This window comes from Mytilus edulis, chromosome 4 (assembly GCF_963676685.1).
Source record: "Mytilus edulis chromosome 4, xbMytEdul2.2, whole genome shotgun sequence".
NCBI classification, from domain to species: Eukaryota; Metazoa; Mollusca; class Bivalvia; order Mytilida; family Mytilidae; genus Mytilus; species Mytilus edulis.
In genome coordinates, this window is record NC_092347.1 from 588,990 (window position 1) to 613,410 (window position 24,421).

Genomic DNA, 24,421 nt, shown 5'->3' on the forward strand with positions numbered 1-24,421 from the left:
ATCGTTAACTTGTTTTAGACTTGTAAGTTTGTAAATCATATTGGTATCGTTCTTCTGTCTTGTATTCAGTTCCCCTGTGTAGGTATCATTTGACCCTTTTTGATACTTTTAAAACCACTGCTGTGGCTAAACCATTTCTTGACGTTCTTTTATGTATCATATGATTTTCTGCGATACTTTATTAACTGCTATGGTGTTGGAACCGTTTATTAACATTTCCCTTGTTATCATTTGACTTCAGAGGTACATTTGTGTACTTCTAATATTATGCAGGAATAGGTATTGTACGTTATAATGTTTTTAATGTTTTTGAACATTTATAGCTTCCTGTCGTCTTTCTTTTTCTTTTATTCATTGTGGTGTTTGTCAATCAATGTTGTATGCTTGTTTCAAAACTCACTTTACATTTTCTTACGTTTTCAGAACGCATGCTGTCGTATTTGGTATAGCATGGTTTCAAGGGTTATACATGACAACCAGAAACCCTGGTAGATGGATGATATTTTGTAAAGTCAACTATCATTTTAATCGTGAGTTATATTACCGGTTATCTGGAATGAACACACATTTCTTACAGTTACTGTTATAATAATTAAAAAGCAGAATCTGATAAATTTCAAAGTTATATCATAAAATGATGAATTGATATACACAGATGTGACCACATATTCCAGTTGCACTTTCTTTAATTGCGTAACCAAGAAATGAATTTATATGAACCCATATTGTGCATGTATGAACATGAGTAAACTAAATTAAGGTTTATAAATTCCAGCTGGATTAAAAAGAGTTTACTATATTGTATTGCAACGGTAGAGAGTTTTAATTATGGCGATTTAAATAGTTTAATTGAAGTCCGGAGCTGGCATGTCAGTTAACTGCTAGTAGTCTGATGTTATTTATGTGTTATTGTCGTTTGGTTTATTTTCTTTGGTTACATCTTCTGACATCAGACTCGGACTTCTCTTGAACTGAATTTTAATGTGCGTATTGTTATGCGTTTACTTTCTGCATTGGGTAGAGGTATAGGGGGAGGGTTGAGATCTCACAAACATGTTTAACCCCGCCGCATGTTTGCGCCTGTCCCAAGTCAGGAGCGTCTGGCCTTTGTTAGTCTTGTATTATTTTAACTTTTAGTTTCTTGTGTACAATTTGGAGTTTAGTATGGTGTTCATTATCACTGAACCAGTATATATTTGTTTAGGGGCCAGCTGAAGGACGCCATTGGGTGCGAGAATTTCTCGTTGCATCGAAGACCTGTTGGTGACCTTCTGCTGTTGTCTGCTCTATGGTCGGGCTGTTGTCTCTTTGACACATTCCCCATTTTCATTCTCAATTTTATTTATTATTTAAATTCGTCTTCATTTTTTAATACAAAAGAAGTAACACCAAGTTTAAGGTAGACTGAAAGGGATGCATAGAATTGTGTATACACACACCAAATTAATAACCAGACACACAGTTTTTTACGTTTTTGATCAGATAAAATTAAGAATGGAAATTAGGAATGTGTCAAGGAGAAAACAACCCGACCAAAGAGCAGAAAATGAGACACCAATGAGTCTTCGATACAACGAGACAATCCCACACCCGGATGCGTGCTTCATCTAGCACCAAAAATTATTGCTACTATTTTAGGATCACGATGTTTGATAACATTAATAATGGAATAGTTACATTATATTTGAAATACTAGATGGAATGGCAGCTTTTGTAAATGTACTCCCTAGACCAGGAATACTACCACCAGCTATAATAAGGAGAACACGTCGTTATTACATAGCTGTAGAGGAAGTTGTATGGGACTACAGACCGTCTGGTAAAGTGTTGGCGAGAGTTGGTAAAGGTTCAACTGAAAGATCAAGGTAAACCTACCTGGTGAAGGGTGTTGTCTTGTTGGTGTTTAATGGTGTATACATGATATATATATTTGACAAACAAACATAGCATAGCTGTTTTCGATTGAGAAATAGTTTCCTTTAGTATCATATGAATTAAAGTTGTCATAAGTGTGGATGGTGAAGCATACATTTACATAGAGATTCAACACACGTAAGCGCATTCAAAACTAAAGGATATAAAGTGAAGCCATTACTAAGAAAACATTTCCTCAATATAGACTGCTTTATCCTTTTTTTAACACTTTTACCTATTGTATCTGAGTTTTTGTGGGTCAACACATTGCTTTAATATAATTGAATCATATGCTATACCCATGAGTTATAAAACAATGTTTAATTCATTTTTAGATACATTTACAAATGGCTGTACCAAGTCCAGACTATGATTCATTCTTTAAATGATTTTGAGCTTTTGATCTTGACATCTAATAAGGATTTTCTTAGTTCGTTATTTTAGTTATTTTACTCTCAACTTTGTGTGAATAAATAACTGCAGTTAGATTATTCCACGTTTACACTATACGGATTTTATATACAGGAGTGTTCTCCTAAATAAAGGCAACAGTAGTATACCGCTGTTCAAACTCATAAATCCATGGACAAAAAGAAAATCGGGGTAACGAACTAAAACTGAGGGAAACGCATAAATATAAGAGGAGAACAATGACACAACACTACAAAGTAACTAACACACACAGAAACGGACCAAGCATCAGACAAAATCCCACGAGAATAACAAATATAACAAATATAACATCAAAACCAAATACATGAATTTGGGATAGACAAGTACCGTGACACGTCTTATCGCAATGCCAATTTACACTCAAAAATAAGAGAAAACAAACGACGCAACGTTAAGTTGTGACACACACAGAAACGAACTATAATATAACAATGGCCATATTCCTGACTTGGTACAGGACATTTTTAAAGAAAAAAATGGTGGGTTGAACCTGGTTTTGTGGCATGCCAAACCTCGCACTTTAATGGCACTGTTAAATATAACATAGAAATGACAACATAATTTTACAGGACTACAATACAAATAAATAGGAAAACGTATTAGACAAAGAAACACATGATTAATGAATAACAAAAAGCATCAGGTTTAAAATTTAATACGCCAAAAACGCGCCTCGTCCACACAAGACTCACCAGTGACGCCCAGATATAAAAGATCGAAAGCGAAAAAAAGTACAAAGTTGTACATGTACAGCACTGAAGATCAAAAGTTGAAAAAGGTTGTGTCAAATACGGCTAAGTTTTTATGCTTGGGATATGAACATCCTTATTATTTAGAACAATTAATGCTATTGCAAACAGTAAATTTTATAAAAATGAATATAACAGATATACATAATGAAACTGAAGTATTAACTCATTACATAAAACAAACACGAATACATAATGAATGACCAACACAGAATAGACACACCGACTCAGTTCAGGCCTCAACGCAGTACATTATGAAAATGACGTCACATACGATGGTGAAAAGGCATTAAAAATTACGTCACATACGATGGTGAAAAGGCATTAAAAGTTACGTCACATATGAAAAACTATATCTCAAAAGTAAGATAGAATTAGGATTGATTAAAGATTAAAATAGAACTAAATACTGATATTGCATTTAAACACAATGCATATGCTTTTCTACTCTGTACACAAGTATTCCACATTCCAAACTAAAAGACAAATTGAAAGAGTTGGTATTACTTTGCTTCATAAAAAAGAATGGCCAACGTAGATACAAGTATCTTGTCTTAGGGAGGGATAAATCCTACTTTGTAAAGAATCACTCTGATTCAAACAAAAAATTCTCTCAAACTGATATTATCAAGATGCTTGATTTCTTGATTGACAACATATTTGTTACGTTCGGAGGACGTGTTTTTCAACAGACTGTCGGCATTCCATTGGGAACAAACTGTGCACCTCTACTCGCCGACTTGTTTCTTTATTATTATGAGGCTGACTTCGTGCATGAACTTCTTAGGAAGAAAGACAAGAAGTTAGCAATATCCTTTAACTCTACTTTCCGCTATATAGATGATGTTCTTTCACTAAACAATTCAAAATTTGGTGACTACGTGGAACGCATCTATCCAATCGAACTAGAGATAAAGGATACTACAGATACAATTAAGTCGGCTTCATATCTTGACTTACATCTAGAAATTGACAATGAGGGTCGGTTGAAAACAAAACTTTACGACAAAAGAGATGATTTCAGCTTTCCAATTGTGAACTTTCCATTTCTAAGTAGCAACATTCCAGCAGCACCTGCATACGGGGTATATATCTCCCAATTGATACGATATTCCCGTGCTTGCATTTCCTATCATGATTTTCTTGATAGAGGTTTGCTGCTCACAAGGAAGCTATTAAACCAAGAGTTCCAAATAGTGAAGTTGAAATCATCCCTTCGTAAATTTTACGGACGCCATCACGAGTTGGTTGACCGTTATGGAATAACCGTTTCACAAATGATATCGGATATGTTCCTTACGTCGTAACTACAATCCCCTTCCCTTTCATGAATATGACCTACCGAATTAGACTATTTACCGGATTTGTAATCACATAAGCAACACGACGGGTGCCACATGTGGAGCAGGATCTGCTTACCCTTCCGGAGCACCTGAGATCACCCCTAGTTTTTGGTGGGGTTCGTGTTGTTTATTCTTTAGTTTTCTATGTTGTGTCGTGTGTACTATTGTTTTTCTGTTTGTCTTTTTCATTTTTAGCCATGGAGTTGTCAGTTTGTTTTAGATTTATGAGTTTGACTGTCCCTTTGGTATCTTTCGTCCCTCTTCTTTTGCAATACTTATTAATAGCAATTAACTATAATATATATATATATATATATATATATATATATAAGTACGTCTGAGTCAGTGACAACCATCTAACATTGTTGGGTTGATGTTTAGACGAGTTATATATATATATATATATATATATATATATATATATATATATATATATATATATATATATATATATATATATATATATATATATATATATATATATATATATGTGCAGTTTGTTATGAATCCAACTTCAAACGTAAATTATCGTACAGATTATGTTGAACAAAATTAAATCTAATAAATGACGGCGGTGATTAATTTATGTTTCAATAACACATAAATATAATAGAAAAGACGTCAACACATTTGACAAAATCCGATGAGAATTACAAATATAACATTAAACATTTAAACTAAATACATGAATTTGGGATAGACAAGTACCGTAACACGTCTTATAGTAATGCGAATTCACACTCAGCAAAACAGTCACAATCGGGAATAAGTCACGTTTGGTAATTAAAAGATTAGACGACATAATGACAAACCACAATCTAACATGTGGTAAAAATGTCCTTAGCTAGTTTGGTTAAACACACATCGTATGGATCCACCAATTCGTGATGGTGTCCATAAAATTTACGGAGTGTCAATTTTAATCTGTCCTCCTCATAACTTTGTTGGAGAAGTTTCTGCGTAAGTATCACACTCCTGTATATGAAGTCCGTATAGTGTGAACAAGCACGTGAATAACGTATCAATTGTGATATGTAAACACCATACGAAGAAACTGTTCCAACAAAGTTATGAGGAGGACAGATTAAAAATGACACTCCACAAATTTTACGGACACCATAACGAATTGGTTGATCCATACGATGTATCTTTGTCCAAACTAACTATGGACATTTTTACCACGTGTTAGATTGTGGTTTGTCATTACGTCGTCTGATCTTTTTATTACCGAACGTGACTTATTCCCGAATGTGACTGTTTTGCTGAGTGTGAATTCATATTGCTTTAAGACGTAGCACGGTACGTTTGTAGTTGTAAATCGTTTTTCTTTTTCTGTTGTATTCTTTTGTTGTGTTGGGGATAACTACTCATCCTGTTCATTTGGTAGATTTAATTTTGGATCAAGGAAATTTACACGATATATTTGGTTTGCAGTTTGATCAAAAGACACACCCACAAAGCTACATAATACAATTAATTATCTTATAACTACTACAATTAAATATTAATTATTATTATAATTTTCACTGTTATTAATAGAAGTTAGATAAGTCATACAAATCTAATCTTGAATTTCATCCAAATTCTTTCTTAATTTTCGGAACTTGTTTTAGAAATTTAAATGTGACGTCACTTTAGGCGTTACATTTACATGGCTAACAGGGCACAGTCACTTGTTTCTGTCAATATGGGGTTTACTATCCATATCCGTACGAAAAATCACAAGGTAGCTGACGGAAATTTTCCATGTGTTTGCTTCAACCAATATTTTGTTACTTTTCTTTGCCCCTTTCACAAATAAACATACACCAGTCTGTCGGTAATTGATTTATTTTTACACTAAAACAACTTTCACGTACCTTGAGAATTTCCCTCAAACAGCTGAATAACACACTTGAGATGCAAATTATTGACCTTTTTCCAGACCATTGAATTTGGAGTTTCAAACTTCCGGTTTACTTAGAAAGTTAAGATAACAATGCAATCTGATTGGTCAAATTCATCTGGTTACCTGTTTATACTAGAAACCAGAAAAATGTGACCAATGGGATTGCACAGTTTTATTTAAAGTAATAAAATATTGGTTAAAGCGAACACATTGAAAATTTCCGTGAGCTACCTTGTGATTTTTCGTACGGGTATGAATAGTAAGCCCTATATTGACAGAAACAAGCTTAAGTGCCTGTGTAACAGGGCTCTGATTTTGTAATGTTTTCTTTTTTATTCTATATCTAGTCACTACTTCAGTTTAATCATGTATATCTATTATATAATCATTTTTAAAAATTTACTGTTTGCAAAACTATGTATTTTTCTTGATAATGATGTTTTTGTCCCAGGCGGATAACACGTGTCTCACAACTTTTTGGAAATTTTGGTCCTCGGCGATCTTCAACTTTGTAGTTGTTATTGTTTTTAAACTTTTTACATCTGAGCATAGTTTTGTGTAGACGTAGCGTGCGTCTGTCGTATAAATATATTTTTAACCTGTTACCTTTTGATGGCTGTTATTTGTTTGTTTCTCTATCCTTTATTTTCTCCCATTTATCTGTTTATGTATTGTAACCCTGTCGTGTTATGTTGTCATTTTAATGTTATAATTAACACTGACATTAAAGCCGGATGTTTGGCATGCCACAAAAGCAGGTTCAACTCACCATTTTTTCATAAAATGCTCTGTACCAAGTCAGGAAAATGGCCATTGTTACATTATATATCGTTTCTGTGTGTGTTACATTTCGGTGTTGTGTCTCTGATGTGTCGTGGTTCTCTTATATTTAATACGTTTCCCTCAGTATTAGTTTGTAACCCGGATTTGTTTTTTCTCTATCGATTTATGAATTTTGAACAGCGGTATACTACCGTTGCCTTTATTTATGAACAAGGAGTGAAACTATACTCCTCAGCATGATCAGCAACATACTCTTATCTTTGGTTTCTTCTTTAGCGGTAAATATTTTTTCTTAAATCTATGGAGTTTTACAGTTTGAAAGAGGACACGATTTTTGTAGATTTTTGTCCTTTACATAGCCTTCAGCGTTAAGCCTAAAAAATCCACGTTACACAAAATCTGGTACAGATTTAAAATAGAGAGCAAAACTATTTACCACGGACATACACACAGATGCACGTAGAAAAGAAAGTGATTTCATGTTGAAGGGACGAGTCTTTCTATGCTGACGTACAAAATGAATAAATACAATTTGCTTCTGATCGTATATAGCAAATAGTGTTTTATTACGGAGGATAAGCTAAGGATAACATCGTTACTTACCGTGTATTAAAACCAAACACGTCAATAAACGAATATCAACGTCACTCCTTTACAAAGGAAAACAAACTAAAAGCTAGAAAAACGCATAATAGTATAGCTGTGATGTAGCATATATACAATGCATTGAATGCTGCTTTTTAAAGGGTGTGAAAGTGTTTATGTTACACCTATTATTATAATAAAGCTCTACGGTCAAATCCTATACATTTGCAGTAAAATTACAAAAACTACAATATTTTTAGGATAGAGGAACGATTCTTCACAAGCGATGGAGCTGTTGGAGGCCGTTTTGTTAAGGCAGTTTTCATTGAGTATACAGACGGAACATTTCAAAGACGAAAAAGGCGCTATAAAGACGAGAAACATTTGGGGGTACTTGGGCCTCCAGTTAGAGTTGAAGTAGGGGAAATGCTAGAAATTATACTTTTGAACAAAGCTAGCCGGCCTTATTCCTTTAATCCATTTGGTCTTGCATTCACCAAAGATAACGAAGGAGCATTTTATAAAAACGATAGATACAGTAAGTAAACACTGATAATTATAACTTTAAAGTCTAGCTTATCACATTGTTTAAAAATTCATCGCAATACATGTATGTGGTTAACTCATTGTTGAAGACCGTATGGATACGTATAGCTGTTAATTTCTGTGTCATTTTGGTTTCTTGTGGAGATTTGCCTCATTTGCAATCATGATTAGTTTAGTTGCAATCATACAACACCTCCTTTTTTATATGTTTTTTATGTTATATATGTATGGAAGACCTTAGGTGTACATAATACATGTTATATATGTATGGAAGACATTAGGTGTACATAATACATCTATTTCAAGAATGAGAAACAGACTTCGAGTACTTTCAAGGCGGTTTGTGCTTGAACCGACCGACAAAGCAGCCAATAAAATAGTGGTGGTATGCCGTACATACTATACAGACGTTCTTTACAATTGAATTTTGAATTCATCTTTATTTTTTCGGTGAGCTCCACAGTGATGTCATTTTGTTAACAAACATATCATAACCAAAGCTTAATTGAGGCAACAGTTGTATACCGTTGTTCAAAAGTCATAAATCGATTTAGCGAAAACAAATCTTAGTCACAAAATTGAAACCGAGAGAACCACATCAACTAACAGAACGACAGAAACATGGAACTGCAACATAGGCAATCGAAAACATACAATGAAAAGGACTATTTGATGTAAATGCCTCTGGTGAACTAGTGAACATTTAAAGGTATCTACTATGTATTGTTTAATGAATCAACACAAAAACAGTAAACTATCATGTTTGCTCCAGTAAGTCTTCTATAACTAATCAGTCAGTAAACTATCATGTTTGCTCCAGTAAGTCTTCTACAACTAATCAGTCAGTAAACTATCATGTTTGCTCCAGTAAGTCTTCTATAACTAATCAGTCAGTAAAATATCATGTTTGCTCCAGTAAGTCTTCTACAACTAATCAGTCAGTGCTTCTAACTACTTCTTTAACTCATATCAAAGAACTTATTAAATTTTGTATTGAAATATATGAAAATGGTGGAATGAGTTATTTTGGGAGTGTAAAAAGTTATCAAAGGTACGTGCTTTTTATGGTCCTTTTGATTCTGCGACTGTTTTGACCCTTGACACTGCACTTCCATCCAAAATGTAACCTATTATTCAAAACGCCGTTTGGTAAAGCTGAATGCAAATATTTCTGCTGCAACTCATTTCAATCCTTGTTTAATAAGAAAGATAAATATGCTTAATAAACTTACTGCAGGCGTGATGATATGATTGAAGCTGTAAATGTTCTCCTTGGTAATATTCATATATAGTTTAGTAATAAAGTTGTAGGTATTCATATGGGTACCAATTGTACTCTTTTAAAAGCAGACTTATTCTGTAATTTGAAGAATTCCTGTTTATAACCAAATTCAGTAAAGACCCGCCTAAACTGCATTTACATCTCAAAACAAGGACACAAGAGCTCTTCATCCTTGTTGAATTATTATCGAACAGGGAGTAAGTATCCGTGATATAATTACTACTGAGCGAATTAAACCCCTAGGAATATAGATTCTATTGAAGAAAAATTAACCACTAACTGCCAGGTTTATCATAGTCTTATAATTTGAAAATAATCAGAATTTTTATGACACACTAAATGGCAGACGAATTATACCCGTTCAAGTATTTGGAGTCAAATACGAACAGTTATATCAAACAGACGGCAGGTATCTCTGTCTTAATTTCTTATCTTTCAGGCAGTAGAGTCTCCGGTGCTGCTGCAATGCCTGGACAACAACGTCGGTATATCTTCACTGTACCATGGGATTATGGCCCAACAAAAGAAGATCCACAATGTGTAACAGAAACCTACCAATCATTTGTTGATTATGCTAGGGATCAGTACTCCGGTTTGATCGGCCCACTCCTTATCTGTAAACCAGGTTCTTTGAATGCCCGAGGAAGGCAGGTAAAAAACTTTGTGAAACGATAGATGTCAGTTTTCATATTACACATAATTTAATATTTTGATAGGGGATACTTGGCTCACATGCCTTGCTAGAGTACTGACACTGCTCATCATCTTAATAACGTGTTATATTGTTCTTTTATTTGTCTTTGTTCTATCAATTATATATCTTTTACTGTTTGGTTTGTTTTTGGTAATACCCATTTGACGTGGCTCGGTACTTATACATCAACGTGTTTGTATTATCTTTCTGTATTTGCTGGTGTGCTTTGTACTTGTTACTTTTCGTGTTTCTTTGGTACATATGACGTGGCTCTGTACTTGTTACTTTTCGTGTTTCTGTGGTACATATGACGTGGCTCTGTACTTTTAAACATCCCGTCATTATGGTTTTGTTCTATTAAAATACAATTATCTTAATTTGCTATTACGATTTTACAATACTTTCAACTACAAAATAATTTTATATCAATGTTGTGTTGTTTGTAATATTTTCATTTTTGCTGGTATGCTTTGTACGTGCTACTTTTGTGTGTGTTTGGGTGGTTTTTTTTTTGGTACATATGACGTATTTATGTACTTTTAGCTTTTGATAATATATGTTATTGTTCTATAAGTATGTCATTATGTTATTGTTCCATTATAATATTGAAAATACGTTGAACGACAAAATTATTTTATATCTCTTCGTGTGTGACGCAATATTCAGTAACATCAAACAAGCGACTCTCTACTCGAGTTGATGTGAACCTCGCCATTCAGTCATTTGGGTTAATTTTAAATATATCTATAAGTAGCAATGCATGTGGTTGTCAAATTTTACATTGCCTTTGTTGTGCTTTTTTGTTATATATTTGTTTGTTTTAGTTCTATTGCAATTGTGACACGGTGATAATGGCTGAATCCCTATTTTGACAATTTCGCCTGTTTTGTCTGTTTTGTTCACGCATCGTTATAAATATAATGGAATTTGATGTGACTGTCATACAAGTGAGAGGTTTAGGACTATAAAACCAGGTCCAATCCACCATTTTCTAGAGCCGACCGTGCAAGGGCTGTATAGCCAGTCAAGGTCGTTAAAAACTTCCATTTGTTGTATTTTCTAGAGTTTATAATGCCTGTACCAAGTCAGAAATATGACAGTTGTCCATTCGTTTGATATGTTTTATCATTTGATTTTGCCATTTGATTAGGAATTTCCGTTTTGAATTTTTCTCGGAGTTCAGTATTGTTGTTATTTTATTTTTTATATCATCTGGTTCACCCTTCAAAAAGAATATGAGCTCATACGTCACTGTCCGGATTTTATATCTGCAGGTTCAACATTTACAGGGGATATAGACTGATCACTCCTTGTCAGTGATTAATATATCATGTGCCACCTTTCACAGGGGATGCAGGCTCATAATTCCCGGTCAGTAGTTTATATCTCCTGAGCTGCCTTTCACAGAGGATTTGGGCTCATAATTCCTTGTCGGTGTTTTTTATCTCCTGAGCTACCTGTCACAGGGGATGTGGGCTCATTATTCCCTGTCAGTGTTTTATATCTCCTGAGCTGCCTTTCACAGGGGATGTGGGCGCATAATTCCCTTACAGTAGTTTATATCTCCTGAGCTGCCTTTCACAGGGGATGTGGGCTCATAATTCCCTGTCAGTAGTTTATATCTCCTGAGCTGCCTTTCACAGGGGATGTGGGCTCATAATTCCCTGTCAGTAGTTTATACCTCCTGAGCTGCCTTTCACAGGGGATGTGGGCATATGATTCCTTGCCAGTGTTTTATATCTCCTGAGCTGCCTTTCACAGGGAATGTAGGCATATAATTCCTTGCCAGGTTTTTTTTATATTATTATAATTGTTATTACAAGGCATTTTTATAGCGCAGTATATATAACTACAATTACTCTAAGCGCTTTACATGATAAAATAAATATACACAAGTTCGTACATACACGAAACTACAAAGTTAAAAATAGACCAAAATATGTTTAAAAGCATACAATATCAAATCAACTATAAAAAGATAAGACACCAGAAACTTGGTTATAGATGAATTAAAAGAATTATTAATGAATAAGTAAAAATTTTAAAATTTGTTATCTTATCTAAATATTTCTAAAATTGATGAATTTTGTATTTAAAAATAAGTAACTGAAATACTACAGCTTGTAAAAAATAAAAATAAAAATGATATATCAAAATAAACAGAAACACATAAAATCAGTCCAAAATGTACAAAATATTAAAAATCAACATCAGTCACATACAACCAATCACAATTCCAGATCTTAACTATGAGCGATCCACAAATTCAACTGTGAATAGATGCGTCTTTAGTCCTTTCCTAAATAGTTTTAGCCATTGTTCATTTCGAAGATTTGTTGGAAGGCTATTCCACAGTATCCCGTCCGCCACATCGAACCTCCGTTCACCATAAATTTTGGTCCGTGCATTTTAAGCATCTCAATTAAAGAAGCAATTTCGCAACGATCGTGCTGGTTTGTAAAAATGTAATAAATATCTCTCCTGAGACACCTTTCACAGGGTACAATGTATGTGTGCTCATAATTCCCTCTCAGCGTTTTATATCTTCTGATCTACCTTTCGAATGTGATGTGGAATCATAATTCGATGTCAGTATTTTATATCTACTGAGGACTTTTTCACAGGGGATGCAGATTCATAATTTCTTGCCAGTGATTTATAATTCCTGAGCTGCCTTTCATAGTGGATGTCGGCACATAAATCCCTATCAATATATTAAATCTAGATCTCCTGAGCTGCTACAATAGAGGATGCGGGCAAATAAATCCCTGCCAGTGTTTTATATCTCTTGATCCACCTTTAACAATTTCAAATTGTTGGTGTTTCTCAATAGTGTCTATATAGTACATCACTTAAGGGCATACGATACAGTTTTGATCCCATAATGACAATTTGATGAAAATTTTAAATAGACTATTTGTTTCCCGATTAAATCAAATATGTAATACAAAATATACCTTCATGTGCTACTTTTTGAGTAAAATGAAGTCGAAATATCAGATATGTGCTAAAAAAAATCGGATTTGTGGACGTAGTTTTCCTTCCGACAGAAATGCATAACAAATTTATCAAATGTTCATGAATATAGAAAAAAAGCGTCATGTTTTACTGTATATTAATCAAATTTAAAAAAAAATGCATTATTGACCTATTTATGAAAGTTGATACAAATAATCGTCACATGTAATCAAACTTAATCTCATTTAAAAAAAGGGGGGGCATGAAGTCGTTTTCAAGTTCAATCAGTTTGAATGATAAAAAAACAGTGGAAAAATGCAACTATTTCCGATATGTCACTGTTTGAAGTCGCGAAAATAACATTTTACGTTAGAAACGTAATTACCTCCCCTGTAACTGTATCGTATACCCTTAATGAAAGAATAATGTCTAATAATTATGGTGTTTGGCTATAGTGTTTGTACAATACATAGATATTAGAAGATGTGCTATGAGTGCCAATGAGACAACTCTCCACCAATGTCACAATTTATAAAAGTTAAACATTATAGATCAATGTCTACAACACGGAGACTTGGTAAACACCGAACAATTACTAAATAATGTCTATAAAATATATCACTTAGTTTAAGAACAATATTAAGTTATGGTGATTGGCAATAGTGGCTACATAGTAATACGTCACACCGACCTATGTCAATAAGATACGATTTGTCAATCTAATTTCATATTTGATTTTAAGCGTGGTGTAAACAAAGAATTGTTCCTAATGATGATGAATTGGTTTGAACAAGATAGCTGGTACTTCAATCAAAGTATATCCTTGGCCATGATGAATGGTAAAATGGTTGACCAAGAAAATGATATGTTGAGAGAAGTAAACACTTTAAGAGGTATGTATCCTGCTTATGTATACATGTTCAAGACCATATGAGTATTTGGTCCGTACGCGTACGGTCCGGACCGTATACGTATACTCGTACGGTTGGACCATATGAGTATACGCGTATGGTCTAGTAAGAGCTGACCATACATGTGATTGGATCATATGGGTTATATTTAAATTGTTCATCACAATCTTTAGTTTTAGTCTTACAAATTGTCATTATTACAATTAGATGGATAAACTGAACAAACGAACAATTGAAATTAGGCATTTGTTTAATTGAATATCTGAATCATATTTTGGTACACTCGCCCAAGGTGACACTTGCTACAACAAGAAACGTTATATTTTTTACATTTAAAATGTACATGTTTGCAGTTCATGCATGTTCCTTTGCATTTGCAGTTTTTTGTAAAGATGCTAAACATTCTGAAAAAGCTGTCCTCCCATATTATGTTTACTTCAGATATCTTCAATTTCAGTGATCGTAATTCAATTAATATTTAACTGATCGACATGCTAAATACAAGAGAGATTAACAGAGTTGATTAGCGTGATGTTTTTTAAATAGTTAGAATATAAAGTTTTTACGGTCTGGAACATACATATACCTACATGTATATGATGCATTGTACCGTTTTGATTCAAAATATTATAAAGCCGTGTACGGAATATTTTATTTAGTCTTAGATGCATGATTTTTTTTATTAGTTGTTACGTTTCGTGGCTTTGAACTAGCTGTAAGTAACTCCGAGTACTCCCAGATCTGTACTTAGTGTCCTTTTGTTGTTGGGATGTACAAATACCCGGCAATGTCCACTTGTATTTGTAGTATTTGTATTTTCATCTGTCTGATGAGTTAAGCCTTTTCAACTGGTTTGTATGGATCGTTCTTATATTCTTATACTGTTATACCACTATCTCAGTTTAGGGGAGACTTGGGATTCCGCTAATATGTATAATCCCGCCATATTCTGTATGAATGTGCCTGTCCAATGTCACGAGCCTAAAATTCAGTGGTTGTCTTTTGATTATATGTTACATATTTGTTTTTCGTTCAATTTTTGTACATATATTAGGCCGTTAGTTGTATCGTTTGAATTGATTTACATAATTTTAATTATTTAGTCTTTTATAGCTGACTTTGTGGTATGGGCTTTGCTCACTGTTGAAGGCAGTACGGTGACTTATAGGGGTTAATTTCTGTTTCATTTGTTCTCCTGTGTAGAGTTATCTCATTGGAAATCATACCATATCTTCTTTTCAATATTAACAAAGTAGAATGGTACATAAGAAAAGACGAAATAGATCATTATTCCATTGTGTGTAATATCTAAGCTTTTGTGATGACTTTATGACAGCATTTCACCAAACATCCGAAGCCATCAATGTGTCACAAACGTTAACATCAAAAAGGGATATAGTTTCTCTAAGCCAGCCATGCGTCTTACTGATTCTATGACATACAACATTAAAGTAAAATGGTAATAAGATAGCGTCAATGAGGACATCACATTTTACAGCATTCTCTACAATGAGGAAAATTGTGTTACTTTATACTTCTTCAGTTACATGTTACTGTTTAAACTTACTTCCCCCTATATTCAAGACATCGACGTCAGTGTCTGCTCGTTATTGATCTACAAGTAGCTTGGTTATTATCTAATATCTTTACATTAAAAAGAAGGGAGAAATATACCAGCTGGACAGTCAAAATGATAGATCAAAAATAAACTGACAACGCCATGACTAACTAAAAGAAAAGAGAAAAGACAGATAAATAGGAGTAGACACAACAAACATAGAAACCTTAAGACAAAGCAACACGAACCCAACTAACAACAAACATAGAAACCTAAAGACAAAGCAACACGAACCCAACTAACAACAAACATAGAAACCTTAAGACAAAGCAACACGAACCCAACTAACAACAAACATAGAAACCTTAAGACAAAGCAACACGAACCCAACTAACAACAAACATAGAAACCTTAAGACAAAGCAACACGAACCCAACTAACAACAAACATAGAAACCTTAAGACAAAGCAACACGAACCCACCTAACAACAAACATAGAAACCGTAAGACAAAGCAACACGAACCCAACTAACAACAAACATAGAAACCTTAAGACAAAGCAACACGAACCCAACTAACAACAAACATAGAACCCTAAAGACAAAGCAACACGAACCCAGACACAACAAACATAGAAATTAAAAGACAAAGCAACACGAACCCAACTAACAACAAACATAGAAACCTAAAGACAAAGCAACACGAACCCAACTAACAACAAACATAGAAACCTAAAGACAAAGCAACACGAACCCAGACACAACAAACATAGAAACCTAAAGACAAAGCAACACGAACCCAACTAACAACAAACATAGAAACCTAAAGACAAAGCAACACGAACCCAACAAACAACAAACATAGAAACCTTAAGACAAAGCAACACGAACCCAACTAACAACAAACATAGAAACCTTAAGACAAAGCAACACGAACCCAACTAACAACAAACATAGAAACCTTAAGACAAAGCAACACGAACCCAACTAACAACAAACATAGAAACCTTAAGACAAAGCAACACGAACCCAGACACAACAAACATAGAAACCTAAAGACAAAGCAACACGAACCAAACTAACAACAAACATAGAAACCTAAAGACAAAGCAACACGAACCCAACTAACGACAAACATAAAAACCTAAAGACAACGCAACACGAACCCAACTAACAACAAACATAGAAACCTTAAGACAAAGCAACACGAACCCAGACACAACAAACATAGAAACCTAAAGACAAAGCAACACGAACCCAACTAACAACAAACATAGAAACCTTAAGACAAAGCAACACGAACCCAACTAACAACAAACATAGAAACCTAAAGACAAAGCAACACGAACCCAACTAACAACAAACATAGAAACCTTAAGACAAAGCAACACGAACCCAGACACAACAAACATAGAAACCTAAAGACAAAGCAACACGAACCCAACTAACAACAAACATAGAAACCTAAAGACAAAACAACACGAACCCAACTAACAACAAACATAGAAACCTAAAGACAAAGCAACACGAACCCAACTAACAACAAACATAGAAACCTAAAGACAAAGCAACACGAACCCAACTAACAACAAACATAGAAACCTTAAGACAAAGCAACACGAACCCAGACACAACAAACATAGAAACCTAAAGACAAAGCAACACGAACCCAACTAACAACAAACATAGAAACCTAAAGACAAAGCAACACGAACCCAACTAACAACAAACATAGAAACCTTAATACAAAGCAACACGAACCCAACTAACAACAAACATAGAAACCTTAAGACAAAGCAACACGAACCCAACTAACAACAAACATAGAAACCTAAAGACAAAGCAACACGAACCCAACTAACAACAAACATAGAAACCTTAAGACAAAGCAACACGAACCCAACTAACAACAAACATAGAAACCTTAAGACAAAGCAACACGAACCCAACTAACAACAAACATAGAAACCTTAAGACAAAGCAACACGAACCCAACTAACAACAAACATAGAAACCTTAAGACAAAGCAACACGAACCCAACTAACAACAAACATAGAAACCTTAAGACAAAGCAACACGAACCCAACTAACAACAAACATAGAAACCTTAAGACAAAGCAACACGAACCCAACTAACAACAAACATAGAAACCTTAAGACAAAGTAACTCGAACCCAACTAACAACAAATATAGAAACCTTAAGACAAAGAAACACGAACCCAGACACAACAAACATAGAAACCTTAAGACAAAGTAACTCGAACCCAACTAACAACAAATATAGAAACCTTAAGACAAAGAAACACGAACCCAGACACAACAAACATAGAAACCTTAAGACAAAGCAACACGAACCCAACTAACAACAAACATAGAAACCTTAAGACAAAGCAACACGAACCCAACTAACAACAAACATAGAAACCTTAAGACAAAGCAACACGAACCCAACTAACAACAAACATAGAAACCTAAAGACAAAGCAACACGAACCCAACTAACAACAAACATAGAAACCTAAAGACAAAGCAACACGAACCCAACTAACAACAAACATAGAAACCTTAAGACAAAGCAACACGAACCCAACTAACAACAAACATAGAAACCTTAAGACAAAGCAACACGAACCCAACTAACAACAAACATAGAAACCTAAACACAAAGCAACACGAACCCAACTAACAACAAACATAGAAACCTTAAGACAAAGCAACACGAACCCAACTAACAACAAACATAGAAACCTTAAGACAAAGCAACACGAACCCAACTAACAACAAACATAGAAACCTTAAGACAAAGCAACACGAACCCAACTAACAACAAACATAGAAACCTTAAGACAAAGCAACACGAACCCAACTAACAACAAACATAGAAACCTAAAGACAAAGCAACACGAACCCAACTAACAACAAACATCAAACCTAAAGGCAAAGCAACACGAACCCAGACACAACAAACATAGAAACCTTAAGACAAAGCAACACGAACCCAACTAACAACAAACATAGAAACCTTAAGACAAAGCAACACGAACCCAACTAACAACAAACAGAAACCTAAAGACAAAGCAACACGAACCCAACTAACAACAAACATAGAAACCTAAAGGCAAAGCAACACGAACCCAGACACAACAAACATAGAAACCTTAAGACAAAGCAACACGAACCCAACTAACAACAAACATAGAAACCTTAAGACAAAGCAACACGAACCCAACTAACAACAAACATAGAAACCTTAAGACAAAGCAACACGAACCCAACTAACAACAAACATAGAAACCTAAACACAAAGCAACACGAACCCAACTAACAACAAACATAGAAACCTTAAGACAAAGCAACACGAACCCAACTAACAACAAACATAGAAACCTTAAGACAAAGCAACACGAACCCAACTAACAACAAACATAGAAACCTTAAGACAAAGCAACACGAACCCAACTAACAACAAACATAGAAACCTAAAGACAAAGCAACACGAACCCAACTAACAACAAACATAGAAACCTAAAGACAAAGCAACACGAACCCAACTAACAACAAACATAGAAACCTAAAGACAAAGCAACACGAACCCAACAAACAACAAACATAGAAACCTTAAGACAAAGCAACACGAACCCAACTAACAACAAACATAGAAACATAAAGACAAAGCAACACGAACCCAACTAACAACAAACATAGAAACCTAAAGACAAAGCAACACGAACCCAACTAACAACAAACATAGAAACCTTAAGACAAAGCAACACGAACCCAACTAACAACAAACATAGAAACCTAAAGACAAAGCAACACGAACCCAACTAACAACAAACATAGAAACCTAAAGACAAAGCAACACGAACCCAAACAACAACAAACATAGAAACCTAAAGACAAAGCAACACGAACCCAACTAACAACAAACATAGAAACCTAAACACAAAGCAACACGAACCCAACTAACAACAAACATAGAAACCTTAAGACAAAGCAACACGAACCCAACTAACAACAAACATAGAAACCTAAAGACAAAGCAACACGAACCCAACTAACAACAAACATAGAAACCTAAAGACAAAGCAACACGAACCCAACTAACAACAAACATAGAAACCTTAAGACAAAGCAACACGAACCCAACTAACAACAAACATAGAAACCTAAAGACAAAGCAACACGAACCCAACTAACAACAAACATAGAAACCTAAAGGCAAAGCAACACGAACCCAGACACAACAAACATAGAAACCTTAAGACAAAGCAACACGAACCCAACTAACAACAAACATAGAAATGTTAAGACAAAGCAACACGAACCCAACTAACAACAAACATAGAAACCAAAGCAACACGAACCCAACTAACAACAAACATAGAAACCTAAAGACAAAGCAACACGAACCCAACAAACAACAAACATAGAAACCTTAAGACAAAGCAACACGAACCCAACTAACAACAAACATAGAAACCTAAAGACAAAGCAACACGAACCCAACTAACAACAAACATAGAAACCTTAAGACAAAGCAACACGAACCCAACTAACAACAAACATAGAAACCTAAAGACAAAGCAACACGAACCCAACTAACAACAAACATAGAAACCTAAAGACAAAGCAACACGAACCCAACTAACAACAAACATAGAAACCTTAAGACAAAGCAACACGAACCCAACTAACAACAAACATAGAAACCTTAAGACAAAGCAACACGAACCCAACTAACAACAAACATAGAAACCTTAAGACAAAGCAACACGAACCCAACTAACAACAAACATAGAAACCTAAAGACAAAGCAACACGAACCCAACTAACAACAAACATAGAAACCTTAAGACAAAGCAACACGAACCCAACTAACAACAAACATAGAAACCTAAAGACAAAGCAACACGAACCCAACTAACAACAAACATAGAAACCTAAAGACAAAGCAACACGAACCCAGACACAACAAACATAGAAACCTAAAGACAAAGCAACACGAACCCAACTAACAACAAACATAGAAACCTAAAGACAAAGCAACACGAACCCAACTAACAACAAACATAGAAACCTAAAGACAAAGCAACACGAACCCAACTAACAACAAACATAGAAACCTAAAGACAAAGCAACACGAACCCAACTAACAACAAACATAGAAACCTTCAGACAAAGCAACACGAACCCAACTAACAACAAACATAGAAACCTAAAGACAAAGCAACACGAACCCAACTAACAACAAACATAGAAACCTAAAGACAAAGCAACACGAACCCAACTAACAACAAACATAGAAACCTTAAGACAAAGCAACACGAACCCAACTAACAACAAACATAGAAACTTAAAGACAAAGCAACACGAACCCAACTAACAACAAACATAGAAACCTTAAGACAAAGCAACACGAACCCAACTAACAACAAACATAGAAACCTAAAGACAAAGCAACACGAACCCAACTAACAACAAACATAGAAACCTAAAGACAAAGCAACACGAACCCAACTAACAACAAACATAGAAACCTTAAGACAAAGCAACACGAACCCAACAAACAACAAACATAGAAACCTTAAGACAAAGCAACACGAAACCAACTAACAACAAACATAGAAACCTTAAGACAAAGCAACACGAACCCAACTAACAACAAACATAGAAACCTAAAGACAAAGCAACACGAACCCAACTAACAACAAACATAGAAACCTTAAGACAAAGCAACACGAACCCAACTAACAACAAACATAGAAACCTTAAGACAAAGCAACACGAACCCAACTAACGTCAAACATAGAAACCTAAAGACAAAGCAACACGAACCCAACTAACGACAAACATAGAAACCTAAAGACAAAGCAACACGAACCCAACTAACAACAAACATAGAAACCTAAAGACAAAGCAACACGAACCCAACTAACAACAAACATAGAAACCTTAAGACAAAGCAACACGAACCCAACTAACAACAAACATAGAAACCTTAAGACAAAGCAACACGAACCCAACTAACAACAAACATAGAAACCTAAAGACAAAGCAACACGAACCCAACTAACAACAAACATAGAAACCTTAAGACAAAGCAACACGAACCCAACTAACAACAAACATAGAAACCTAAAGACAAAGCAACACGAACCCAACTAACAACAAACATAGAAACCTAAAGACAAAGCAACACGAACCCAACTAACAACAAACATAGAAACCTAAAGACAAAGCAACACGAACCCAACTAACAACAAACATAGAAACCTAAAGACAAAGCAATACGAACCCAACTAACAACAAACATAGAAACCTAAAGACAAAGCAACACGAACCCAACTAACAACAAACATAGAAACCTAAAGACAAAGCAACACGAACCCAACTAACAACAAACATAGAAACCTTAAGACAAAGCAACACGAACCCAACTAACAACAAACATAGAAACTTAAAGACAAAGCAACACGAACCCAACTAACAACAAACATAGAAACCTTAAGACAAAGCAACACGAACCCAACTAACAACAAACATAGAAACCTTAAGACAAAGCAACACGAACCCAACTAACAACAAACATAGAAACCTTAAGACAAAGCAACACGAACCCAACTAACAACAAACATAGAAACCTTAAGACAAAGCAACACGAACCCAACTAACAACAAACATAGAAACCTAAAGACAAAGCAACACGAACCCAACTAACAACAAACATAGAAACCTAAAGACAAAGCAACACGAACCCAACAAACAACAAACATAGAAACCTTAAGACAAAGCAACACGAACCCAACTAACAACAAACATAGAAACCTAAAGACAAAGCAACACGAACCCAACTAACAACAAACATATAAACCTAAAGACAAAGCAACACGAACCCAACTAACAACAAACATAGAAACCTTAAGACAAAGCAACACGAACCCAACTAACAACAAACATAGAAACCTTTAGACAAAGCAACACGAACCCAACTAACAACAAACATAGAAACCTTAAGACAAAGCAACACGAACCCAACTAACAACAAACATAGAAACCTTAAGACAAAGCAACACGAACCCAACTAACAACAAACATAGAAACCTAAAGACAAAGCAACACGAACCCAACTAACAACAAACATAGAAACCTAAAGACAAAGCAACACGAACCCAACTAACAACAAACATAGAAACCTTAAGACAAAGCAACACGAACCCAACTAACAACAAACATAGAAACCTTAAGACAAAGCAACACGAACCCAACTAACAACAAACATAGAAACCTAAAGACAAAGCAACACGAACCCAACTAACAACAAACATAGAAACCTAAAGACAAAGCAACACGAACCCAACAAACAACAAACATAGAAACCTTAAGACAAAGCAACACGAACCCAACTAACAACAAACATAGAAACCTAAAGACAAAGCAACACGAACCCAACTAACAACAAACATATAAACCTAAAGACAAAGCAACACGAACCCAACTAACAACAAACATAGAAACCTTAAGACAAAGCAACACGAACCCAACTAACAACAAACATAGAAACCTTTAGACAAAGCAACACGAACCCAACTAACAACAAACATAGAAACCTTAAGACAAAGCAACACGAACCCAACTAACAACAAACAGAAACCTAAAGACAAAGCAACACGAACCCAACTAACAACAAACATAGAAACCTTAAGACAAAGCAACACGAACCCAACTAACAACAAACATAGAAACCTAAAGACAAAGCAACACGAACCCAACTAACAACAAACATAGAAACCTAAAGACAAAGCAACACGAACCCAACTAACAACAAACATAGAAACCTTAAGACAAAGCAACACGAACCCAACTAACAACAAACATAGAACCTTAAGACAAAGCAACACGAACCCAACTAACAACAAACATAGAAACCTAAAGACAAAGCAACACGAACCCAACTAACAACAAACATAGAAACCTAAAGACAAAGCAACACGAACCCAACTAACAACAAACATAGAAACCTTAAGACAAAGCAACACGAACCCAACTAACAACAAACATAGAAACCTAAAGACAAAGCAACACGAACCCAACTAACAACAAACATAGAAACCTAAAGACAAAGCAACACGAACCCAGACACAACAAACATAGAAACCTAAAGACAAAGCAACACGAACCCAACTAACAACAAACATAGAAACCTAAAGACAAAGCAACACGAACCCAACTAACAACAAACATAGAAACCTAAAGACAAAGCAACACGAACCCAACTAACAACAAACATAGAAACCTAAAGACAAAGCAACACGAACCCAACTAACAACAAACATAGAAACCTTAAGACAAAGCAACACGAACCCAACTAACAACAAACATAGAAACCTAAAGACAAAGCAACACGAACCCAACTAACAACAAACATAGAAACCTAAAGACAAAGCAACACGAACCCAACTAACAACAAACATAGAAACCTTAAGACAAAGCAACACGAACCCAACTAACAACAAACATAGAAACTTAAAGACAAAGCAACACGAACCCAACTAACAACAAACATAGAAACCTTAAGACAAAGCAACACGAACCCAACTAACAACAAACATAGAAACCTTAAGACAAAGCAACACGAACCCAACTAACGACAAACATAGAAACCTAAAGACAAAGCAACACGAACCCAACTAACGACAAACATAGAAACCTAAAGACAAAGCAATACGAACCCAACTAACAACAAACATAGAAACC

General features: G+C 34.9%; 1 protein-coding gene across 1 annotated transcript in view; it reads left to right on the top strand.

Annotated features, from left to right (window-relative positions):
• The window catches only part of LOC139518707 (ferroxidase HEPHL1-like), a 51,146-nt gene that overhangs the window by 20,773 nt on the left and 5,952 nt on the right, over positions 1-24,421 (top strand). Inside the window, exons 6-10 of the mRNA XM_071310177.1 lie at positions 424-530; positions 1,697-1,865; positions 7,976-8,253; positions 9,983-10,194; positions 13,938-14,088. Coding sequence (XP_071166278.1) covers positions 424-530; positions 1,697-1,865; positions 7,976-8,253; positions 9,983-10,194; positions 13,938-14,088 — 917 coding nt within the window. The remainder of the gene's footprint in view (positions 1-423; positions 531-1,696; positions 1,866-7,975; positions 8,254-9,982; positions 10,195-13,937; positions 14,089-24,421) is intronic.